Genomic DNA, 26,988 nt, shown 5'->3' on the forward strand with positions numbered 1-26,988 from the left:
CATTAACAATTACCAGCATCATCTCTCCCTATTCTGGTACTACAAAACCATCACTGAGATTAAGTTGATGTAGTTGATACTCCTCAGGAAACTAACCAATCTTACTGACTCGTTTCCTGGCTGGAAAACACTGTGAATGGAAGAAGAGGAAAATCAGTCTTCCAGCACACACACACCACCAGCAGTACATCAAGTTCAATTTACTTGCCAGTGGATACACCCATGACTTCACTAATAGCTACAGTGAGATGAACATGAGAAATATTACTGTGACCATTTTTTTTCTAATTAACAGTTGGACCACATAAAAGAAGCAACTGAGCAGTATAACCTGTGTAGCTAACACGCAATCAAGCATGGAAAAGGATTACTATGGAACAGTGCAGTAGAAACAGGAGTAAGTAACACACAGAAGAGGTTCTCAGGCCAAGTCCAGTGAACAAAATGTATTCTCTCCACACTAGTAAAGTCATTTTGAAAGAATCCCCAGAATCTGCCTCAAGAAACTTAATTTGTTCAAGAGATTCAGGAACATTTTCTATCCAAGAAACCAGCCAAGGCCACCTGCTTAATACGCAATTACTCACTTTCGGAGAGTTCAATCCTAGACGCAAAACCCACCAATCCACCAAACAAAAACACCAAATCCCAGACAGTAAACCAAAAAAAAAACGCCCCCCGCCCCCCCAAGGCCTCCACAATTACCTTGCAATACTTGCTTATATATGCCTAGCAAAAGCAGATCACTATGTTTACAATTCAAGTCAGAAGAGAGAACCACCTGAACACATGCTGCAGCACTAAGAATAATACAGATAGCTTCAACGGTGACATCTCAAAAATTGTTAGCCTGATACTTCAGACAAAAAAAGTAAATACAAGTAACAGAATGGAATCAAAGTGAAAGAGACAAATTTTAAAATCCATTTTGAAGGACTTTAACCCTTGCTCTTCTATAACACTAAATTAGATCCTTGGGTTTCATGTCAATCATCTCTTACCAGCTGTGCTTTCAAGGTTGAAAAGCCAAATGTTACCAGTAAGTGAAAAACTGTTAAATTTAGTCTCAAAATCCGCAATACTCTTTTCTTTCTACAACACAAATTATGTACTATTTTCATTGTGTCTAAAGCAACCAGCATGCCACAGCCAAATCTTGTAATCTTATTTATATTGCCCAAGATGAAAAAAAAAAATTAAAATATCAGTTACAAGAAGTGCATTTACTTCCTGCAAATTTTACTAAAACTGCATCCTTCTGAACAGATCTATATTGTTTGCATACAATCATGTGACAGATTAAAATCTCAATGTTAAATGGTTTTACTTACTTGTATTTTTTTGAGTTCTTCACCAAAGGGATCCTTGACTGTCAAGAAAAAAAGAAAAAAAATTAATTCACTCTAGGGTCTGAAAACTCTAAAAAGTATACCAACATTGTAGCTTTATGACAACACTGCAATAGTTAAGATAAAAACAAGGTCCATAATAAGACAAATAACAGAGACATCTATTAACCTTTGCCCTAACTCTGCATTTGATAATGCAGTATAGTAGCATTTAGGTTATAGTAGATTTTTGTATGTCAACAAATTTCACAGCTATTTCCTTAAAACAAAACTGTACTTGCCATTTGCTGAACTCTTGCTTTCTAACTCAATTGCTTTGAAATAATTTGAAGGTTTTACATTTTAGTGAACAATTTAAAAAAGGAAAACCTCTCTTTTACTCGCCACTAATACATACAACAAAGCTCCACAACTCAGCATGTTCTTTTAACAAGAGTGAGATGACACACTGAGAGCTCATGCACTCCCATGCATATAGGTATCCACAAAATATCAAGAGTTGCCCATCCAAGAGTAGATTGATTGACAACATCTTGACTGCTGATCCACAACCATGCTCAAACTGGTCAGAGTTATATTTATAATTTAGTTATAAACAGGAAATATAAGAGAAATATAAAGGTTGACATATTAGATCAAATTCATGGCTAGATTTCTCATTTAGGAGAAATGGAGGATACAAAATAAACTAAGGACCAACTTATAAAACAGGGTTCCCAACCTTAGTCAAGTGTAAGTGAACATGGATAAGAAACAAAAAAATATTTTTCTAAGAAAAAAACCTAATTATTTGTAAAAGAATGTGATTTTTATTATCTGCATGAACTTCAGTAGCACTCTTGTCAGCAGACAAATGTTGATCTGTTTCACCTTAGTTTTGAAAGGAAGTTTGAAATAGAAACCATTACCCTTTCTCTGCTCCTACACGTAGCAATGGTTAAGATCCACATTCCTACAGTGACAACCAACAAATGACGTATAAAACAGAGGCACAATGAAAACACTTCCTAAATGAAGAAGGCTTGACTCTCTGCAACTTTGCAAACAAGTTTGTCCATGTGCCTCAGCTCAGAAAAAAATTAAGCGTGTGACCAACCCAATAAGTCCTTTGGCTTCTTCTGATACAGCAAATGGAAAAAAAACTAAACAAACCAAAACCACCCAAACACAGGGACTGGTTTTCACAGGTATCCAAATACTGTATTCAGAGATAAGATTAATTAAAGCTGATACAAGCAGATGCTGAAGACTCTTGCATACCAAGCCCTACAGCATTTCATGATTTCATTCTATAGGTCCAAATTCACAGTCATTGCTTACTGGATTATCAAGCTACAAATTTTAAAGTTGTATGTATTTCATTCATTAACTCAAACACGCCCAGCACACTAAACATTTAATGTAAACAGCCTAAAATAGAATTAAACACCTAGTTTGATTGTTAGTTATCCAGACAAGGATAATTACAGACTCCAGGGTCGATGCTATTCAGCACACATGAAATCTTGATTGAGTAGTGGTTTTAGATTGGAAGGTGGGTACAAACACAAGTTACAAGAGGGTGTAGATTTCAGTACACCTGACTAACATACTTTAGCACTGATGAAAGTAACAAAACAAACACATATGCAACATTTCCATGCCTGCAAAAACTCAAACTGAAAACTGTCACCTGAAATTCTAGATATGCTGGGCAGTCCAGAAATTAAGTAGAGGCTATGGTGGTGGTTTGATTTTACTGGGATTGTGATGCTGGGAAAGTCTATCTCACATTTGGGCAACTTCATATTTACATAAATTACACCTTGAATTTGTTAAGCAAGCCAGATGAGATGTCAATGTTTGCCTCTCCTTCACAAATACATAGTGGTTACAATGACCAAGAATACCAATCACCTCTTCAAAAATACGTATCACAAAAATGCAGCAAACTTTACAACTCCTTATTTTAACTCACACTATAGGATTTCCATGAAATCCCTCTGAAGTTAGTGATTATTATTGTTAACCAAAAACTGAAGTACATTTTATATATGATGCTATTTCGTTTAGCATGACTGGTGCTGTATGAGGCAAGTAAGCAAAATGCAACTGCAGCAATTTATCAGCTGCATATGCAATTACAACTGTTAATCAATCTGCATTTATTTACCACATAACCTCAATTCACTTGAGTTAATAAGGCCACTCCTTAACTTCTTCAGTAATTCCTCTTCTGAATACACCCTTCTTTCTTTTGTCCAGAACCTAACCTCTTACCAAATCCTCCCACATGCTTCAGTCACAGATGCAAAGTTCTCACATACTCCAACATGCCTAAGGTATTTGAATATATTACATCAGCATTCTTGGTTCAAAAGCTTTCTTGACAGTTCCTAGAATATGCAACTATATTTGTAAGAGTGATAAATTCTTATTCTACAAAACTAAACATTAAATTAAGAATTAATTATTAATATAATATTTTTTATCTGAACATATATTTCCCAAGGCTCCTCCTCAAAACGGGTTTGAGACCTCTACTATGCAACAGTTGGCCGCCTGGAAAATAGTCTATCAAGCTCGCATTCTAATGGAGTTCAAAGAACAACTTACCATCTACTCATGCTTCAAAGTTAAAACATGTATCCCTGTACCAGAGGTGAGAATAATAAATACTATTCAGCCCTTTCGTAACATTCATGCCTTCATTCATCACTCTTACACATTTGAGAGCCCTCTTCCTCCTTGCTATAAAAGCCACCTCTGAACCTTTCTGCAGCTCTATGTTCCTCCTAACATTTTAAGGTGACATTTTTAACAGAACCACTGTAATGCCATAATCTACTTCTGCATGTACAGATAATGTGATTTTAGAGATGAAAAAGCAAACTTCCAATGCAACTTTAAGGCGCTGTAAAGCTGCAGCCGCAGAAACAAGAATGATCCCAATTAACCAGTAAGCAGCTCGTTTCTCAGTGTGATGCCACAAAGCATCAAATACCATTCACCCACAGGATTTAGGGACTGTGCACTAGGAGGTATACCTCCAAGGGAGCAGCTGCTGCAGAAACAAGAATGTTTCTCCCTGTAAAATACTTTTCTCCTCCTCATCCACCAAGCCACAAGCAGACTAAACCCAAAAGAGAAGTAGTAACATTTCCAATATCTGTCTTACAAAGATGTGTTCTGTAAGAGGATAACCTAATGCTTTCCATCAGATTTTTTCTCCTATTAAAACAAATACATCAGCTGGATAATGTACTTCTACCAGAGTAAGAAACAATAGTAGAAGCCCTGCTATCAGAAAACATGATCTCGAAACAAATTTTCAATAATTTTACAACTCAAGAATTTTCAATGTCAGCTAACAGACCTGTAACTTTTTCTAACTCTAGGATCAAGGTCTGACTTCACCCAGTGACATACCATGTACATGTCAAGAATAATTCTAAAACATTGTTTCTCTGAACTCCTAAACCTTAAAATGCCAGAAAAATACCAAACAAACGAGTTATTGCTTGAAATGTTATTCCAGAGCTCCATATTTCAAACTTCTTAAATAAAATAATCCTGTCTTTATTTTCCTGTCTGCAATTATTCAATGCTCAAAACAGACAAGCAGTTTTGCATTACCTTCCAGCTCCATATTTCTCTAACTCAGGTAGAAACCATCTCGAACCAGTAGGCTAAATGTCTCTGCTTTGACATTAAGACATCAAATCATACAGCAATTCCTTCTATATGGATCATCTTTGTGCGCTTTGGAAATGTTTTTTGTATTTCTACGAGTACCCCATTACAGTTTGAATACTCCTTGGCTGTGCCAATTTTGAAGAGCAGCATAATGTGCCCCAAGGATTAGCGAGCTCTACAAATGGCTGAACCTTTCCTTAACATCTAGTCACTTTTTCAACTGGCTCAGTTTAAAGCTCTTTTATTGATCATTTTTCCAGCCAATATAATTTTAATTTATTCTATTTCTGAGTAAGTGATGTAACAATCGACAACATAACCAACAATTTCATGTTGTTCCCTTCTACCAACAAAGCCCCCTTCCAAAAGAATTAAAAATCATATTTGTGATACATGCTTCAGACATATTTTCTATCAGCTCTGAAAATAAGAGTCTTCATTATTTTAGGTAAAACGATATGACCTACCAGAATTTCTCTTTGGAGTTTTCACTACTTAAACAAAAAAATAAAAAGCCCAAAAAATTACAACAAAATAACCATCTCCTTTGTTTAGCTGTATCACCCTTTCTAGAAAGGTTCAAATCTACTCCTGCTACTTAAATGCTGGTTAGAAGAGACCTTAATGTTGAAAGGTGCTCCTGCAAATCATGCCAATTTAATTCATAATTAAGAAGAGACACAAGTGTTTTGGGAAAGCTTCTCATCAGATTATTCAGTTTCACTAAATAATAACATTAGTTTCATTGTAGTACTCGTATTAGTGATCAAAAAACTTAAAAATTATAAAAGCTGTCAGTTCTTAAGAATATTTAAAGAAATATTTTTTAGTAACAGTATTTGCACACATGCTCTTTTGCATTATATTACAAATAGAAGAAACAGTTGTCTCTGTTCTATTAGGGAAAATGGTCCAAAAGTGCACTTGCCGTGCATTGTAAAAATTAGATTAAAATCACATACACACGGTATTCACCACAGGCTGGTGTCCATACAGAGGAAATAAAAAACCCACCACATTCAGACTGCTCTTATAAGCAGTTGCAAAACATCACCAGGAGAAATGTTGGACTTCAGACACATACCAGCATTTTACTATGGAGAGAGAATCAGAATAGGCTTCTGAAATAGCTCTTCTGCATTCTTCTGCACCTCTCCCAAATAATTTTAGCTCCCTACATTTTATAAGGTTAAAAAAATACCCACCAGTTCAACAAATGAACTCAAATTTAGAAAAAAGGGGAAACTCCATCTTGAAAGCATAGCAACACAACGTGTTTTATGTTAAACTAGGAAGCATTCGGCTTTCCTCAAACTCCAAAGTTCAAAGTAGAAAGCAAACTAATAAAGCAAGTGTTATTGAAACACAGAAGGTTTAAGAATCAATGGGAAGCTGCAATTAAATATTGAATCTACTGTCACTCTGCCAAGGGGCCCAGTCTTGATACAAATATCCTGTGATTTCATACAAGTAGTAAGGATTTCTGTCTTGAAGAGTTTCCAAAATAAAATCACAGTTATAACCTCTTCTTCCAGACAGACTTCAGTAACAAAGTACTAATAAGAGTATGAACAGTTTACAACATCCAAAGGTAACATTTTGATCAGGAGCAAAGTCAAGATACCGATCACAGGAATTTTTCATTTTTAAAAATGGGGTTCTGTTGCACCTCTGTTCTTTAAATCATTCAGCACACATTGTTCTATCAGTGCTTGCTGCACTAAGAGCAGCAGAACTGCTGAACAATACATTTACAAAGCCTGAACACAACAGCAGAACACTGAAAATAGGTGCCCCATGCAGGACATAGAGAGGGAGTTGCTAGCAGGTCTCTTGGCATGACAAAGATGAGCGTTCACGGAGGAAGCAGCAGACAGTTCACCGCAATATCCATACTAGTTAAGAGAAGAAGGAAAACTGCTCACCACATACTGTACAAGTTAGAAGGGCTCAAAATCAGAATGAGCTCAGCAGTTAATACACAACATAACACTTGACTGGACATGCATAACACCAGGGAATATTTAGTTACTTCCATTTTTACTCCACCAGACTAAGCCTGAAGAGCTAGCTAAACCTTCCACGTTGTCTACCATAGCAACTGCTTTTGTTTGATGATTTGTTTGATTAATCTACCTGGTTCAAATAAAAATTATCGAAAGGGAACAACTGGACTAACACACCATTATCCTTTACTCAGATGAAGAGTCTGCTTGAACTAAGACTGAACTTGAACTAACATTATGATCACTGTTTATTAATGAAATAGGTTATGCCTATTAGTTAAAAGGTTACATCATCAGCTTGTGGATTAAGGTGATGAATCTTCTAGCAGTACTGTGCACACTTCTGACCCTGGTGGATCTAGAAAGGAGGAAAAAAACAAGAAAAACCAAAACATTTCTTGGCAAGAAACTCACCTGCCATATAAAAACAGGAAAAAAAGAAGACAGGAAGTAGGAGTGAGTCTTACCAACATCTCAAACACTAGGGGCAATAAAACTGTACCACACCTTTGGCACATGAGAACTCTGTAGTATGTAGGTCACTACATAGTGGCATAAAACTCAGTGCTTGAACTCTGAAAAAAAAGTTTACAAAATAAGATCCTAATTCTTTCCTCAAACCATGTATCTTGTGCCTAAGGGAGCTGGCTATATAGTTAGTCTGATCCCAAGGCTTGTGTAAGCAGCTTGGTACATTCCCATGTTCTGAATGACAAAGGATATCACATGCTAACTCATTCCCTTACAGAAGGAATAGGCAGACCCTATTTAGCCTTAGGTCCTCAATTACCAGGACAGCTCCTTCCCAGGGGTGCTACTTTCATGTCATTTCCCTCCAGTCTGCTCTCCCTCAAAAGGCATCACTTTACCATGCATCCTACACAGGAGAATAAAACAAGTGGATTTAACTTCTCATGTTTTTCCTTTCCCCTACACTTCATCGGCATTTGTACTCAATCTGCACATTTCTGTTGCTAGTTCAATAAGCAGGTTCTCTAGCTGAATGTCAAAAGAAATAAAGTGTTTAAAGTTATAAATAAAAAGCCACCGCACTGCACAATTCCAAAGTATGCCGACACATCTATGCTCAATGTGAACAACTGAAACTACATAGCCTACAGTGTTTCTGCAGGGAGTACCACCTCAGATGGAAGCAAAACTTAACAGGCATTGATCATAATACACCCAAGATCACCAAATCGAATTGTGCATATTTACCTGCCCATTCTGAATGAATGAGCTCTAAGGAGTAATCAAAAGATTGGTACTTCTACTCCTGATTCAAAGGTCACTGTACAAACAGTACAGCAGTATAGCTTCTTAGATGTTCTCAACACTCCCTTTTTAGTTACTTTGAGTTTATATCAAAATGAACATGCATTTATTATTATATGCAAAAGACAAACATGAACATATCCTTTAGCACAGCCCAGATTCCCGATTTCCCATAGTGCCTTACTCTTTTATCCACACCTGCTTTTACATAAGCAGATGTAAAAGCATAAGTACTTCTCATGCTTACAGATAAGCAGAACAGAAAAACAGCACTAAATAACACTGTGGGAGGTACAGCACAGTAGGACTCCACATTGAACATTATAAACTCTAGCAAGCCTTCTAACACAGAAGGAACCTACATGAGCTCAGCTTTAAGATGTGCAGTGGTTCTTCAATCTATCCCTGCACAGATCAGTATGCTTCTTCCCACAGTACCACTGCCCCTTTCGACAAGTTTTTCTGCATCAGAATGACTCAGTGGGCAGAAGCGACAAAGGTTACTTTTGATCAAGACCTGAGCTACACCATGTCCTTATCTATTATAATCACAGCAAAGGCACTGCTACCTTCTTCCACAAATCTGTATCTACCAGGAAAAATACAAGGAGCCAAGGGCAGACAAGACAAAGTACTAATGAAGAGATTCTCCTTTAAAAAAACTTTTCTTTTTGATTTCACAGTCACTGACCAGTAAACTTATCACCCTCAACCTAACACAAATCACAACAGACAACTAATTTTAGCAGAGAATACATTCACAAGAACTATATAGGCAAAAGGAATATATGCCTCATGATTACAACACTCCGTGATTCCCAACAACATTCAAATAGCACTTACATCAACAAAAAAACACTGTACTGGCTTAATTTACTTGCCTAAGCTTTTTAGTGAAGCAACTTTCTCAAGCAGCAGTTCTGGCCTGTTCAAATGTTCATACTGTTACTGAAGCACAAGTCCAGAAGCATGACAGGGATCAGTTGGGTACAACTCTACAACTCCTGCCAGCTTAGCTGGGTAAGCAGTCAAGCTAAAGTTTGAAACCTACTACTCTCAGATGAAACACAGATCTCAAAAGGATTTAAATGTAAATGATATTTAGAAACACAATTGCATCTGAGATAGGAGGACTGTAGGCCTGATTCTCCTCCTGTACTGGGATAACTATAGACTATGAAACAGTGCTAAGTAGGGCTCCTACAATGCAAAATTCAAGTCCTTGTGTATCATGGGCTCTTCTTTAAAATACTGCACTGCATCCATTATCACTCTATGCATCTGTCCTAAGCACAAATATCTGTATTGCACTTGAACAGTATTAGAGTTGACTGAGGTTCTTAACAAATGAAACAAGTCTGCTTTTTGCTTTCCTACACCTTTCTAGTCTCTAGTGCTTTTTAAAATGTAAAAGTTGCAACCAGATCTGCTTTCAGATTCTGGATCACCTTTCTCACATTAGAAATGAAATTTGCTTTTGAGAAAACTACGCACTGTGGAATGCAGTGTAAACTTTTGATTACTTTTTGATATCTAATGAAAACAGGTTGACTCCTGTCAGAGCTTTTCTGCATCCCTGGTCCCCAGGCAAGTGATTCTAGTTCAGATTTTCCATTACTTACTTCGAAAAAAACTCATGGCTTCCAACAGTAACTTCAAAAAAATGTCATAATAAGAATCTACAGTAATGGCATAAGGAATGGTTTGTGCACATCTGCTAACAGCAGCACACTTAAGCACATGAATGCAAAGTAGTTCATAAATATTCTGAACGAAGTATCAACTACCACTATCTCCCTAAAAACAGGAATTCTGAATTTCCATCAGTTTTGTTTCAAACACTGCTGAACAATTTTCTTATTTATTCTTTATACTCCATAACTATTACAAAGGTAAATAGACTGTTTATAATCCTTTAGGAAGGACTTGAAGCTGTCAGCTGAGCTATTTTGTACTACATAGCAATTACTTAGACTTTCCTAGATGAAAGTCACTACATAATAATTATTCAACTTTCCTAGATAAAAGGTCAAATTATTCCTCATTTTAAAGAACAATTTCTGACATACCATAAGGAAGATGAGAGTTTAGAATTGTCAAGAATCCTAAGGAAATCTAACTATGCTGCCTGGCTTTACCTTATGAAGACAGCCTAGGGATTCTTCTTGTTTGATCTACTGATCTTGATCCAAAACTCATCAAACCATAGAACTGAGATTGCTACAACAGAGATTAGTCTTTAAGAAAAACGCCAGGATTTTCTTTTATATCACCTAGTTGAGAAATACTTACTAACTAGGATTTAAAGCAATATACAGAAAGTGAAACAGCAACATGCTAATATTTCAATGGAAGTTGTTACATTGTCAAATACAAGTCAGGGTATCCCTTGCAAAGCACAGGCAGCATTAATAGGCACACAACACAGAAATGTTACAAATCTTTTAATTTTTCTCCCTCCCTTTATTATATCCTCTTCCATAAATACTTCCTATCCACAATTTTCTTCTATTAAAGCCAACACTGTAAAGAATAGACTCTTCTGAGAAGGTGATCTTAGAAGGCAAGTAAATTTATAACAGTTATCTGTGAAATACCACAGCACTTCAACAGTAATTTGCACGCCTGTGAGCTTAACAGTCATCATCTTGTCTTTTATACAGCAAGTCTAACTTCTTAGCAATTAAATTCCCTGCATAAAATTCCATGGAAGTTTTAACACCTGAGAGATTTAGACGTCAAGAACAAAGGAACATCAATGGAATTGAATAAAACTCTTAGAATTGTGATTTGCTTAAGCTTACACTTGGAATATGCACAACTGCTAAGTCTCCCTGAATTAACATTTCAAAAACACAAATTGTAGTAAATATAGTAAGGATTAACCTCCTAGCAGTTGTTTTGTAACAAGTATCATAGAAAGACCAAAATTGCTAGCAACAAAGGCCACTTAAAAGGCTTCTTATAAGAAAAAAAGACTTTAAACAAAACCTACCTGAAACTTCCAAGATTCATTTTTTGTTGTGATGGTTTTGTTCTGTTCTGTTTTTTTCTTTTGTCACATCAACTGCTTCCCAGACAAAGTACTGGAGCAGAAATGAAGTAACCTACATACAACCTATTTCAGATTACAGACTTCAACAGTATCTGTACTAGCACCCACATCTTCCAGCAAGGAAGTGAACCAGATCTGAAAGCAACATCAACATATCTGATACTGTTACCAACTTCTCGTTAAAAATAACTTTAGAATTAACTTCCAGGAACAGCCACTAGAGATGCTCAGAGTAACATCACAAAACCACGGGAGTTGGAAGAGATACACACACACCTCTTCAGGGTTTGAAGAACCTAGGAAGTAGACTAAAGTGTACCATTTTCCTGACAAAATATTATGCTGGCTTGGCAAGAAGTTGATATAATCCCATGGTATTTTGAAGGCAGGTGCAAACAAAACATGCTTTCCAGTCAGAGCAAAATGAACGAGGTTACCAGCACCAAGCCCAAACTGATCTTTTTCAAATGTAGCACTGTCAGAGATAGCAAGCATAACAGGCACTAGCATTAGTTGGGTCTTTTATGTGAGCTTGAAGAGCAGTTCATTTCAGCGGGTTTAAGAAAAACCCCATCTATATTTTAGACAGCAAAATGCATAAAAACCTTAATTCAAGTGACGTTTGTAGCTTAGATACAGAAGGATTAGCCCAGTTCTGATTTTTTTATGCTACATGTGAAAAAACTAAAGCACTTCATAGCTATTTCAGAGCACTGCATAAGAAATCATTTGAACACTATGCACAAGTCTCTTGTAAAATGTAAGTGACAAGTCTCTTGTGAAATACTCTGCTCACCCCTTCCCATTTTTATTACTCTACCTGGCCTAAATTCAACTCCAACACCTGGTTTTAAGCCTCCCTCTCATCAGACACACCTCCTCTGTTCTTAAATTGACAAATATTTAAGTGTTGATATTGAGTGTACTTTGTGATAAGTATTTCTCAATGTCACAAACATACTATCGCCTTACTTGATTGCATTTAATTCTAGGCACTTAACTGTTAAGAAAACCAACATTAAGCTCACTGTGCATCATTCCCTGCAAATTTAAAATAAGAAGTCACCAGATATACAAATAACTGTCTTTATTGCTTTATCATAGTATGCATGATAATTAGATGCACATATTGCAACTCTGCTGAACCCTAAAAGTTTTCATGACATGGACTGGAGTTTAAAATAGCTGATTTTCTTCAACTACCAAATCACTCTCACCCAACAGAATCTAACCTACAACCACCTAAAAGACAAAAAAATCTCAATATCCAATTGCCTAAATGATAAGGCTCTTTTTGAGATATACTATTATTTTTAATTAAAAAGTATGAATAATTTCTGCTTCTATTAAAAAAAACAGACAATACACCCATATAAACATAAGAGTCAAAGGATTCACTTGGATGATGTTTAAGCTTAGGAAACATATAATAGAAGACAGGGTTCTCCCCCTTTTCAGTAAACATCAGTCTTTATTAGCCTGTCTTGTCTGTTCTTGCCCGTTCTACAGACCCACCGTATTTTTGTTCCATATGCTAATTTAAGAGGAATTTAGTAAGCACGTGCTAAACATATGGGCAAGGTAAGTCCCTGCTCGTTCCCACATTACTTAAAAGAAGTGGCCTGCTCCTCTTCCCATCAAAGGAGCTAGCCACAAAACCTGCTGTTTGCTTCTGCCAAAGGACACTATTCCCCGTTCCCATTTGTTATGTTGCAGCGAAGCCTGGGGCTGCGAGGAAGCAGCACAGACGAAATACGAGTGCCATTGCCAGAAGAATTCTTCAGGAAATCCACTTTCGAGAGTTCCACTGAAAAGAGAGCAAGTAAGAACAGGCCAAGAACTGGTTTACTTGAACGACCAAGCAACACTGGGCTACCAGAGCACTGACAAGGCAGGCTATTCTAAGCAAGGTCCTCTAAGAAGAGCACAATTTTTCCTGTGTAACAGTTCCAGCTGGGTTAACTTTTTAAGAGCAATATACTCAACACAGTCATCCCACAAGCTCTATAGGAACGTTCACACATTCCAAAACAATTTTTTTTTCAATACAAAAAAAAAAATCCACTCTGAACTTTAAGAACTATTGCTATCTGCATTGCTGAAACACTCAGCTTTTACCAAACAGGATGACAAGCCAGTTTTAACTCAACCACTGAATTTGGCATTTACCCCAGTAGGCTGACAGATCTTCTCCGGTTAAAATCATATTTCAAGACTAAAAGCAGCATATAATACCTGCTAGTACAAGAATACAGCTTATCCATACATAACAACATATAGGCATGTCTCTATCAGTTATGGACAGAAGCTAACCAGAGTATGAGCAGTCCTAACAGTCACACTATACTGTGTCTAATTATAGCCCACCTGTGTATGTTCACAGCCAGCTCAAAAAAAAAGACTGAACAAGACTTAAAAGCCATGTGGACCATTGCAATGAAACCACTGCAAATCCCCAAGTCCTTGCTGCTACCGTCCTTCCTCAACACCAAATGTTTTACACGCCACCCCCCAAGAGCACAAAACAGAATTTAAAATTATTCTGCTACTCTAATGTAATGAACAAAATTTGAAAGGGAATAAAAAAAAAAGCCAGCCCACACTGCTGCCCTGGGACATCTAGTAGATCTCAAGGTAACAGTCAGATCATTCCTTACAAGGCACTGTATACATGTCCACAAATGAGTACGTAAATCCTCTACTCTCTATAAAAAAATGTACCCACTTGCATACACCCCACACACCATCCTCAATCATTTCAAGAAAGGTGCAAGTTGCCAAGAACTTTCTAACGCTCTTACATCCCAAAACCAGATTTTTGCATAATTTCTTACCAGAAGCAATGAAAACTCAGGACAGCAATGGCATGATTTTTCTTTCTGATGTTAGAATCTCCACTGTCCACTTCAAAACAGCCAAGAACTGAATTAGCATGAATCACTACCCTCAGGTGGTATGTTTCCATTTTTGTATTCTTCAAAAATGGTAGGTTTTAAATCTATTCCAAGTTACATGTTAAAGAAGTTCCCAAATAATTCAGTATTTAAAAAAAAGAATGCTCTGAAATTCAGACTAAAGCACAGCAGTAATTCATGCATAAACGTTATTATCAACTAAATTTAGAAGGAATCATTTATTAGAAAACAATACACAATACGTCAAGCGTTCACTGCACAAAGTCTGTCATAGTGTGCAACATCATCTCAACCTAGGATCCTTTTCAAGCCTCAGCACACATGAATGAAAACAACCTGCTTATTACCAAACAACTACAGTCAAATCTCAGCCCTGCAGGAATCCCAGGTATCTAACTGTGCACTTACTCCTGCAAGATTTATGTAAAGTCTTACCTCGCCAATTCTCTATTAACCATACTCCTGCTAAATTGAACAAAACCCACAGAACTGTCTTGGGAAGAAAACTTGCTAGAAAATAAGGTATCAACAGATTACAGCAGGGAATGCTGGGATTTAAGTTTATCCTCAAATATCTTGCAAGCTTATTACACCAGCTTGCAAAGCACATACATAAGGAAAGACAATTTCTCTGTGCATCATCCTCTAAAGAGAGATTATACTAAGGTGGAACCCAGAACTGTTCAGTAAGGGAGGTCTGGGAACGCAAAGGCGTATTAACAGTTGTTACATCCAGTTGCAGAAACTGCTCTTACCCTTCACCTAATACTTACTGTTGGCTCCCACATCCTCAGCTACTCCAGAACCTCTCATTCTCAGGTATGTGAATCCCAGTATCAGAAAGAACAAGCATGCAGCAGTTAAGAGGAACATGGACAGGTAATGTGCACTGAAGCCTCCAGTGGTGGATACCTCCTCTCTTTTGAACTGTTGGAGAAGCTCCTCCTCGGGCTCAGAGAGATTCTTCTTGTAGGTGTTTTTCAGGTAGGTATGATTTGAACCCGTATGATTGGAGTGGTTGAGTCTAAGGGAGGAGGTGGTTCCACCCGGGGGAAGGCTATTAGTAGATGAATAGATCCTGGATTCAACATTACAGCTACCAGGAGCACCGCTGAGAACATGATTATTGGTCGCTTTCCTAATGGTGCCTGGAGGGTCAGTGATTTTGCCGCTGTCCACGTCCGTGAGCGGCGGTGGCAACAGCAATACTGATGGGGATTTCTTGGATAGGCCAATGCGGTATCTGGGGCTGGGAGGACTAGAGTCCAGATTTTCACATCCTCCTCCTCCTCCTCCTCCTCTTCCCCCCACCGCCGCCGCCGCCTCCTCCTCCTCCTCCTCCTGATTTCTGCCCCTGTCTAGACTGCCGGCAGCAGCCGCCCCCGCCGCCCTGTCATTCGTTACGAGCACAGCAGCACTGCAGCCTCCGCCAGCCCTTTCTTGGCCCGTCTCCATCACGCCAGCGCCGGCTGCAGCGCATTTGCTTGTTATGAATGGAGCAGGCGACTTGCTGAGGCTCCGTCTGGGCCGGCGAACTGCAGACTCCTCCTGCTGTTTGGCCCTCGCCCCCGCCGCCTCCTCCTCCTCCGAGTCCGAGTACTTGTCCCTGCTGCCTCCGTAGGAGAGGAGCCGGTTCCCGTTCACGGTCCGGTTCTTCCACCGCTGCTGCTCGCTCTCCTTTTCCTCCTCCTCTTTGTCGTCGTCCTCCTCCTCGCCGTCCCCGAGCTCCCTCAGACCCTGAGTCGCCGTCGGTCTCCTGGCCGCCGCCCCCCACCAGGCGTTGGGCTTCCGCCGGGCCGCCTCCTCCGGGAGGGAGCTGCTGCTCACGCCGCAGGCGCCGTGGGGGGCGGCGGGCCTGAGGCCGCGGAAGAGGGGCGCAGCGCGCTCCCTCCTGCCGCCGGCCTGGCTCCGGGGGCTGCTCTCCGCGTCCGACTCGTCCGAGCTGAAGCCCAGCAGCACTTTGCCGCCCCCGGCGGGGGCTGCGGCGCGGCCCCGGCCGCCTCCGGCGGCAGTCCCGGGGAGGAAGGGGTGCTCGGCGCCGGCCAGCCGCGCTCCCGGGGCCGCCCGCCCGGGGCCGCCGCCTCCACCCGGCGCCGCTCCGGCTCCCGTGTTATTGTTGTTGCTGTTCCGGGTCTTGTTGGCGCCGCCGCCGCGGGCCCCGGCCCGTTCATCCTCACGCAGCTTCTTCAGCTTCTTCAGGTAGACGGGCCGGGTGCTCTCGGTGACCGGCCCCGGGGAGAAGCCGAAGCGCCTCAACTCCGAGAAGAGCTCCTCGTCCGTGAGCTGCGCGGCCGTCGCCATTTTCCGCTCCCCGCCGCCGCCGCCGCGGCGCTTCCGACCCACGCGCCGCGCCGCGCTCCCCGCCGGAACTGACGCGCCGCACTCGGCTGTGGCCGAGACCCGCCCGTCACCCCGCGGCGCCGCCCGCCGGGAGCGCGGCCGGGAGGGCGGGGGAGCGGGGGGGGATGAGCGGGGCGGGGTCGCCCGGCGCCGTCGGCGCTTCCCGGCCACCCCCGCTCGGTCGCGGCTGTCGCGCGGGGCTGGCGCCACTCCCGCCGCCCCCGCGAGAGATGGGGCCGAGGATCGCCCCGTCCGCCCCCGGCCTCGCAGAGGGGGTCCCGCGCGGCAGTCGCGCCGTGGCGGGCGGTGGCGCGAGCAGGGAGGGCACCGCCGAGAGCAGGGAGGGCACCGCCGAGCGGGCGGCCCCCGGCACGGCCCGGGTGGCCTGTGGGAGGCGCTCTCGCCGGCGGCGAGGAAGCGGCGGGGCGGGGGGCGCCGAGTGCGGGGCTGGGGGGAGACAGCGGCGGCTTTCGGAGCTGGAGCAGCCGCGCTGGTGGGAAACGCGCTGGGTCAGGCTCGCTTTTGAACAGACAGCACCGCGGCTGCTGCCGAGTGTCGGAGGGCTCGGGAATGCGCTGCAGTGAGTAGCGTGAGACCCAGCCCTGAACCTCCACTAGCGCCATTCCCGAGTGTCAAATTTAGCCTAAAGGTGGCTGGAGAAGTAGGAAAAGGCTGCGTGTACCTTTTGGCGGGCCGTTCCCGAGGTGGCAGGCAGCAGCTCCTTTCCACCAATGTGCCTGGTGGGAGCAAACCTCTCCCTGTTGCAACTCCAGCATCAGGACATCTCGGCTATGAGGAGACATACAACCTCTCATACATACGAGAGGACGTAGTCTTAAGCTGGGCTAGGGGAGGTTTAGGAATAATTTCTTCACAGAGAAGGTGATTAGACATTGTAATGGACTGCCCATGGATGTGGCAGACACACGCCTGGAGATGTTTAAACAAAGTGCCACATCCAGTCTTAGTGCTGTGTTATAGTTGTCATGGTGTTATTCAGTCATAAGTTGGACTTGATGATCTGAGGTCTTTTCCACCTTAATAAATTCTGTGTGATTTTGCATGTGATTAATTTTGGAATTATTTGGATGTATTTTGCTCCTTTCTTTTGGAAAATATAGTTCTTCATATGTATTGCAGTTGAAATTGTCAAACTGTATAGAGAAACATACTTGTCATATGGTTGTGCCAATATAAAGAGATGTTGTCCCAGCATTTCTCAGAGCATGTGGTGTGTGCTGACCCTTCTGTTTAGGCCCTTTGGCCACAGAACCTCATATGGAGGCTTCAAAATCTCCTGGCCTGCCTGTCTCTACCTATCCACATTGAATGACAAAACCCTGGGCTCAGTTTCTGCATACTACATCAAAAACACAGGAGGCTGAGCTCCAATTTTGACCTAGCTCTGACTGGCTTTCCACCACCTGTGGCAAATTGGTCCAGGGACAAGATTGCACTGCATGAACAACTGCGTGTTCTCCCTCACAGTCTGCTGCAGTGAGGATATTGTAGATGTGCCCTGCTAATGTCAAAACTGAAGTTGCTAATTTTGTTATTGAGGAACATTTGCAGAAAAGGAGTTCAGGTAGCTGTAAGGCAGCTTATGTGAGAAGATCAAGCCAAATCTACTGAGCTAGAGGCGTGGCCAAGGGTCTTTATGACTGCTGTGCTTTACGTGGCACCACTGCACAGCCTTTTGGTTCCCTGCATTGGAGGAATGCATGGAACTCCAGCGGTAGGATCATTACACTCAACATCACCTCCATTAAATTAGCAATGTAAATGTACCTGTTCTGTCCTATTTCCCAATCTATATTAGCCAACTGATAATCATAAATGCCATGGGAGATACTTCTGACATTCCATTCCTTCTCATCAGTGAGAAGCAACCCACACTTTCCAGCAGCTAGTCGGGATACGTGTTTGAACACGCCTGGCCACATTCAGTGCCTGTCTCCAGCTGCCTGTGACACTGGCCAAACAAACAGCAGTCAGTCCCAGCCCAGGCACCAATCTGGAAAGCACTGGCTTGGACACCTTCCTTCTACTAGCAGAAAGTATGCTGTCCTGCAAGAAAGTGAGGATCCTGTCATCCTACCAGTGCAATTCCTATCTTGCTGTTTATTATAGGAAGGGCATGAGTTATTTTATAAAACTGTTTACTTAGCAGCAGGAGTACAGTAAATACTATAAATAGTTAACAATTATTATAATAGAACACCTGCAAAACTTGAATAATCTACTCAAAAATTGAATAATCTCCTGCATGTAGAACAGCTGACTGAGAAGTCTACATATTCCAAGTCACGATATAAAATCTGTGTGCCCAAATATTTTGAAATGTTTAAAAAAATATGTCTTCTTGTTGTACTGAAGTTAGGATACTTCCATTACCATTGCAAAATCACATCTTTCATAGAATACATTAGTATCAATCCCTTATTTTTATCAATATCTCCATATAGTCAATTTTTAAGTCAATACTCAAAGTGGTTACTTTTCTAAAGTACTTTTCTAATTTTTGACTGCAAGGAGTGTGGAGGCTGTTATTCATCAGCAAAAAAATGGTGGTTGTTTTTTGGATAAGAAGTTTTGGGTTATATTTTCCCTCTCATCCTTAGAGGACTGGTGTTCTAAAGAAGCTGCCAGTTCTTCCATTAGGTGAAAAGCTGTTCTGGAAGTTAGCAACCCTACTTATGTTGACTTCATTAGACTGGTACTTGAAGTTGTATTTTAACACCTCTCTTATTTTTCTTTCCTGATTCCAGATTTGTGTGATATTTGTGCTTTTTTAATGTTCTTAGGATGTGTGAATGACAGCTGCCTTTCAAATGTTAGCAAGTCTCTCACTGCAACTTCCTCTTCGATTAATGCAGCCCACTCCCTTTACAAATCACTGTTGCATACCTGAAGCATGTAGAAATCATGAGTCACATCTAAACGAAGTATTATCCTCTTGTTAAACTCCCAATATTGTAAGTGCTTGTGTATTTCTATTTACCTTTCTATTTTTGAGCCTTAAGATATGCTGAGATCATATTCTCTTAGGAATGTGATGGTAATGAATGTGAATGTTAGTAAAAAGTAAGAATGTGCCTTTCCTGTCTTTTTTAATAAAAGTGGAGATAGTCACACAATCACAGGCCTCCAGGAACTAGTGGAGTTACTCTTATGGCAGTATGCCTCAGAAGAAATCACTCCACTCTGAAAACAAACTGTACTAACCTATTTTTAAGCCTATTTACCCTTGTTTATCCAGTTGTTCCGAATATTATATGATGAACATGAAATAACCTTTTCCTTTTAACATTGAATGGGCTTTTTTCCCAAGAAAACTGATCTTAAATATTACTGTAGCTGCCACATTTCTGAGTGAAGAGATTCACTTGCCTTCTTTTAATTTCTTGTTTCTCCTCCTTACAACTCCCATATGAGGTTTTTTTACAAAAGCAAATCCATCTTTGTCAAAATTAACAGTGGTGTTATGGTACTAATATGTATTATTTGTTTATGTACTGGCCATGCTATTCAGCATGTGAGCCTATGTATGCATTTTTATTTCCTGTGGGCATCCTATTAATGTTCAAAAGGCTTATGCTGTCTCTTGCCTTTGCATTGCTGCTTTTCTGTGGCTAAGGTGCAGGCACATGCAAAGTGTCTCTTGCCCACACTTCCCACATGGTGCTGGACCACTCGCATATTGCAGCAGCATGAGCACGGTGTGCTGGATTCCCCACCTCCTGCAAAGACGCCATGACCGCATTACAGATTACAGTTCTTTCCTAAGTGTCCCACACTAGTTCCATTCCCACAAAGTTAGTGATGACCTGCTGTGACTGTGCAGTTCTTGCTGCTAAAAGTGAACAATCCTAGTTCATGACTCTGAGACTTCAAAAAGACAAGAGAATCCCTTCCTGCAGTTCATATGTCAATGTTTATATAACTTAAACTGATCCATAGCATATCCTCTGTTGGGTGGTCATCCCTGATCAGGTCATATAATTTCTGCTCACTTTATGACATCTGTATTCCTGGGCATTGGCCATTTTGATGAAACTGTTGGAAGCATTACTGCTGACTCTGTACTTTGAAAATAAATGATCCACAAAGCAGAACTCTAAATCCCAAAGACTGACTTGAAAAACTGTATTTATTTTTGAAAGGACAGTTTATTTACATATGAGCTTTTCACTTAAATTCACTTTCTGTATTCAGTTCTCTTCTCAGAGACCGGAATAGGTAGGTATATTTATTTTAAAACTTGAATCTGAGCTGTTCAATTCCTCCAGAGCTGAGCTTAAAGAAGAATGTCAGCTATCAGAAAATGAGAGATTTCATAACAAACTGTGACAAAGAAATAATAAAATTTAAGAAAATGCCAACAAGAGAGACTAGGGCTTTAGGAGTAAAACAAAGAAGTAATAGTGACTAAAAGTTGAAGTTTATTATGATAAACATGATGATTTCTCCTTCCAGCCTCTTCAGGAAGCAAAAATGTAGTTACAGAGGGGCGGATAGATGAAATCATGAATGCAGATGAATGGTTCATGGGATCATCCTGAAGCTATTCGGAGAGAATGGAAAAATCTCATTGGTAGGACAGTATCAAAATGCTCACCCACCTGTTGGTCCCTAAAACCTTCTTGCCCTACTATTTTATGTCTCAGAGAATTGCTGCTAAAGATTACTGCATGTTTTAATCAACACTTCTAACAAGGTGGCAAATCAGTTCTGTTTTGTTCTCTAAAGCATTGTACAGTTACAAACAGACCTTTTTGTTTAAATTTGAAAAGGAAAACGTGAAGCTGAGCTTGGTGGTCAGGCAGAGTACTTTATTATTGGTTCACTACTCTTAACATACAGAAACTCTGGCTAGGTAAATCACATACTTGCCATGTGGAATTGGCAGAAGTACTTCTACATATATAATGACCTCCCAGCACAGTTGTGGCGAAAAGTTGTGGCAATACACTACTCTGGCTTTTGAGCATCTACTTTCCTATGGTTAAGTGTCCCTTGCAGTATTTCCAAGATCTAAGGAACGATAAAAACTAGAGTTGTATGCTTAACCACAGAAGAATACTGGGAAGGGACCCTGCCTTTCTGAAATCAACAGAACCCTGAAAACCTGGAGATGCCTGATTCCCAACGTTCTTGTACCTTTCTCACATAAGGAAACACCTGTTAACACCATACAGGTTGTAGACATGTTAACTACACCTAATGAGATTTTTTTTTGCCATGACCTAAACAACCTTTAACATGGCTGTAAGTGTGGCACTGTAGCCTGAAACCTTGAATAGTGTTTGGCACCAAAGTGATGAGCAGCATAGATGGAGCCATAAAGAGCTCACTGTTTATAATTACATCCTTGACTTTGATCCAAAGCTAATTAATGTCTTAAAAACTTAGGATTATTTAATTCATTTAATAATGCTTAAAAGAAGAGCCATCATGTGCAGAAAGAAAAAATGAAGTTTATATTTTACCTTTTCATACAAGTGTAATTGTGTAATGCATTTTCCTGTGCCACAGGATTTCTAATTTCTAATTTCAGTTCATTCAATAACTAAGCAAAATATAAATTCATAGGGTTGACAAAAATAACCAAATCCAAGAAGTAAGAATATGGCCACCATTCTGTTTTTTGTCCATGTCATTAGACTGCTGCAAAACACTAAATTCAGTGTGTTTGTGTTCCAAATAATTATTGGTATTGTCTGTTGCCTCTCTAGCACATGGAGATCTGACCCATTTTCCTCTCTTTTGTACCTGGCTCTGTGCAAACACAAGAGAAGATACTCCCTTCCCCTTGAATACCCACTTGTCTGCATTACTTCTGACTTGAAGTGCAGGCAAGGTACATAAGCAGGAAGGCAGTAGCCCTTAGAAAATTCTCTCTTTCTAGAGAAAGCACTTGTACATTTCAGCAGTGCAGACTGCCACAAGTCTCTCCGTCTCTCCGTCTCTCCTACTCCTAGCTTCTTACTGAGTATTGAATCAATCCTTTTGTTGTTAGCGAGCAGTGGTGTCATCCTGGCACATTTTAAAGATTTCCTTAGGCTACATTATTTCCACTGTTTATAACTTCACTCACATAGAAAATATCTCACAAAGAGGAAGGAAGAACTTCCATAAGAACTACTCACAGACAATGGGAAAAAAAGTACCACTAGCCCAAAGACAACAATTTCCTTCTCAAAGTACATGCTGCATTTCTAGAACTTTGTTTTCTCCTGTAAAAATCAAGTACTTTTAGGGAACATTAACAACAATCAATTTTTGGCCTACACAAACATCTCCATCTAAAAACAGCTTCATCCTGTCTGAACTGAATCTTCTGTGTCACACATCATGGGAGTCTCTAGCATACCCCAAACTCCCCGGTTTTCTTAACACATGTGAATGTCATCATTGCGTTCAGTTTCCTTCTATGCTTAATTCTTTATGGTCCTTACAGGCCAGAAATCTCTCTCTGCTCTTCAATGTCAGACTTCCTGTGAAGGCTGGATCCTTCATCTCCACAGTGTACCGTGTAGTGTTCTGTACAAAGGTTTAATTTCTCAGACCAGAGACACATCTGACACCATTTGTTGCTGTACCTGGAAAAAAGATGGCCTTCACCTTGCTGAACTTCCATTAGAACTGCAGTCCTTTTACTGTAAACTGTTGGAACAGTTCCAATATCACTTCTGAGAAATCCTTACAGCAGCAAAACCCTAGTCCTCTCCCTGCATAGCCAGACATGAGCAATGATTTCTGCCAGTTCTCTCCATGCCTCTATGATGAGTTGGCCTAGAGTGGAACACCTCCCTTTTCTCATGGAAAAGAAACATAAAAAGGGAAAAAACCCAAACAGAAATGAAACAGAGAGAGACAGTAGACACAGCAGAAAGAATATCAAGAAGAAGTAAGAAAGTTAAAGGGAACAGAAGAAAGAAGAAGGAACAGTGAAAGTAGTAATACTGAACAAATTAAAAGCCAAATACTGAAATGCTTGCTTTGTACCCCATGACACTTTGTAGGACAGTGAAGAAGACAGTACAAATGCTTGCTTTGTACCCCATGACTGTAGGACAGTCCTTTCCTAGGACAAGGAAACCTAGAGGAAATGTTTGGAGGAGCTCTATGTGCAAAAGGGTAGGGCAAGGGAAAAAGTGGGTTTTTTTCACTCATACACACTGTGTAGGGGCAGTAGGTGGAGGAGTGCATTCTCCTCTCATCTGCACCCTGAGTTTATTGGGAGTGCAAACAGTTGTTCTCCAGATGTCTATGAGAAAGGAAAATAGTATTTGCAAGTCTGAAGATATGGGGGCCCATAATACACAGGTATTGTACCCTCTGATCAGCAGAACAGAGGCTCCTCTAACTCACCATTTTCTATCATCTACAGACACAAGTTTCCCCTGGCTAGGATTAGTCTTTGTAAAAACTTCCTGGGCAAAAAATAATACAGCATGAAAAAGAAATTTAACAGTATGCTGAACAAAAAATTCTCAGTTTCGTAGTACCTGAGAGAAAGGATGAACCATGTCTGTAATATATCTGATGTATCAGTGGAGAGTTGTCATCCAATTGTGATCATTAAAAAATTAAGCATGCACTTCAGTGTTAGGTGACTAAAGGACCCAAAAGGTCTTTCCTAAGGTCATAAAGAAGACTGTGGCGGAGGTGTAAGCTGAGTTAATGTCATGAGGGCACCAGGCAGGAAATGAGGAGCCTTGTTCTTTGCCCTTGGCTCTGCCACTGATTTGCTGCATGGCAAATTACTTCCTCTTAGGTGACTCAGTTTCTCCCATAGGCAAATTGAAATAATGATTCATCTTTGTAGAAGTACTTCAAGAATGATGATGGAAAATGTTATAGAAAAGCAAAGTAGGAATTCCACTCCAGTGCACTCCCCAGGCTATCATTTGTCCTCTTGCTGGATTTTTTGAAGAGTGATGTCTTTGTTACGGTGAATGGTATTTTTTTTAGAGATGATAAAGCTGCAAAATTATATAGCAAAAGCAAAATTAAATGCTGGGTGACTTCTATGTGCTATATCTTATGTGCTATAGCAGACAAAAGATATGCTAAAAGGAAGTTATCTGTGTAGCAGAGTCAGCCAAGCAAAAAATAAAATGCCAATTCAGTACTCAGTTTGGAGGAAAAAGCAGTATGTGACTAAGGAATTTTAAAATTTGTCATACTATAAGAAAAACAAGGTGGCCGTGTATTATTAGACCTTTCAATGTATCCTGAAACAGGCACAGATATAAAAATGAATGAAAATATGTTAGACCATAAAAGGAAGGCTATAATTTAAAAGTCAACAACCTTATTTACAGCAAAAAAAGGGAAAAACACATAGCAGTTAAGGCACAAGAGAAGTACAGGCCTTACCTTGTAGTTGTTACCCAGGGAAACTGAATTAACCCTGCAACAAGCTTCAAGAAGTAAAATGGGAAAGACAGGTAAACCAAAGTCTTCAAATGAGCCTTTTGTTATGTATTCCTAATCATCCAAGTGTCCAAATTGAGTTTTAGAGAAGACCAGCTTTTAGAAAAGTTAATTATTCACAAATCTAAATTAAATTAATTGGAAAACTATATAGAAAAATATAGGAGGGAAAAACTTGCCAGCCAAGATTTTTAATAGCTATTATTATAATTTACTTGAATAAGAGTTTTCAATATCATACATTTGCACATTTACAACCTAGTGTACATCTGCCATTTGTTATAAACCATATGGAGAAGCCAGCAGTATCTTATATTCACCAAGATGGTACCTTCGAATTAATGCTTTAATCTACATTTTACATATGCAACTGAATGTACATAGCATAGAAATTATGTTTTGATTTTATTTATAAAATATTTTAAACCCTTTGACATCGAGAATATTGTTCAATCTCAGAAAAACCAATGTCCAATAGGTCTTAAAACACAATTTTTTTTATGCTCTTACCCAACCAAGTTTTTCATGCTCCTTTATCCTCAGCTCTAGGACAACATCATGTCCATTCCTAGATACATCTAGACCTATTTTTATCATCTGAAAGGATATAAAGATATGTATGAAGCTGAATTGCTCTATAAAAACACTAACTGCCTAAATAGTTTCCGTATATTTTGCATGATGCTATGATATTTATTTTACATCACTGCCTTGTAATTTCATTTTAGCTTTCTTTAATAACATTTATTTGCTTTCCATGGCTTTTTTACTAACTCTTTGGACCATTTCCTACTTCAATTATCATTTACTGAAGCCATGCTTTAGAACCTATTACTCCTTGTTCCTTCCCTGAGGAAACATTTTACTATGCACAGTTCAGCAATTTTTATATTTTACATCATTCATCTTGACATTGTGTTGGCTGTTAAAGTTCCCTCATTCATTTTGTGAACTGTGGAAGTCAGGACTCTTTTAAATCTATCTGCAGTTGTCATTAAGATTTTCTGAAGAACTGATGCCAGGCAAAATTTTCTAAATACATCTTGTAGATAATATATACATTTTAGCATTCTCATTATCCATCTGTTACTCTCAGATTTCATGTTTTACTTTCAGGTTTCCCATAATCTCACATTATTTCTTCTCTTTTTGACAACTAGAATTGCTGTAGTGCTGTAACTTACATAATGAATGGATTGCAGAGGATACATACAAGTTCAGCTACTCCATCACTCCCTCCACTCCCTTCCATGGGTTTCTGTATTGAATTTGCTTGTATTAGCATACCCACTATGCTTTGCCTGTTTGGTACTCATTGTGGAGTACTCAGATTGTGGAGTACATGAACTATGCAATTCAAGAACATCCTGTGTTTGAAGGAGTGCTTTAACCTATTAATAAATATGCTATGAGGTGGCTGTTCTCACTCTGTTTCAGTTTGAAACTAAAAAGGCTCTTCCTTGTTCTCTCCAATCTACCACTTGTGTGAAAATATTTCTGGTCCTGGCTGTTGAGAAAACCCTAATCTCCAGCAATTAATATGACAAAGAGAAATCCCAGTGGTGAGCTCTCTAAGCAGTATAGTCCATTTCTACATCACTATTTGCCACAGATACAATTCTCACAAGTCCTCTGGAACGCCTACTGCTTCCAGTTAAAAATCTGCAACAACCTTCTGCAGAGATGCAGAAGTCTTATTTTCTCAAAATATCCTATTTTAATTAGATTATTTCCAAACATGTCATTACAAAAATATGAGAGATGTTTAGTGCAATTATAAAGGCTTGTAGTGATTGTGTTCAATGCCAGACATGTTGTATGCCTTTGCTGATTGGATCTTTTCATCGTTTTTGACTTTGCCAGCACCCCATCTTTCTACATTTTTACTGCATTTCTTCTCTTAGGTTTCTTCCCTGAGTGCTGGGGATTAC

The 26,988-nt window shown here is 39.9% G+C and overlaps 1 protein-coding gene across 1 annotated transcript in view; it reads right to left on the reverse strand.

The window, feature by feature from the left end:
* Window positions 1-16,589, reverse strand: part of LEMD3 (LEM domain containing 3) — a 41,372-nt gene extending 24,783 nt beyond the window's left edge. Inside the window, exons 1-2 of the mRNA XM_066550212.1 lie at window positions 15,049-16,589; window positions 1,332-1,369 (exon numbers count right to left, since the gene is read on the reverse strand). Of these exons, the coding sequence (XP_066406309.1) occupies window positions 1,332-1,369; window positions 15,049-16,576 (1,566 nt within the window). The 5' untranslated portion in view covers window positions 16,577-16,589. The remainder of the gene's footprint in view (window positions 1-1,331; window positions 1,370-15,048) is intronic.
* Window positions 16,590-26,988: the final 10,399 nt, after the last annotated feature.

Source organism: Molothrus aeneus, chromosome 5 (assembly GCF_037042795.1).
Source record: "Molothrus aeneus isolate 106 chromosome 5, BPBGC_Maene_1.0, whole genome shotgun sequence".
NCBI lineage: Eukaryota > Metazoa > Chordata > Aves > Passeriformes > Icteridae > Molothrus > Molothrus aeneus.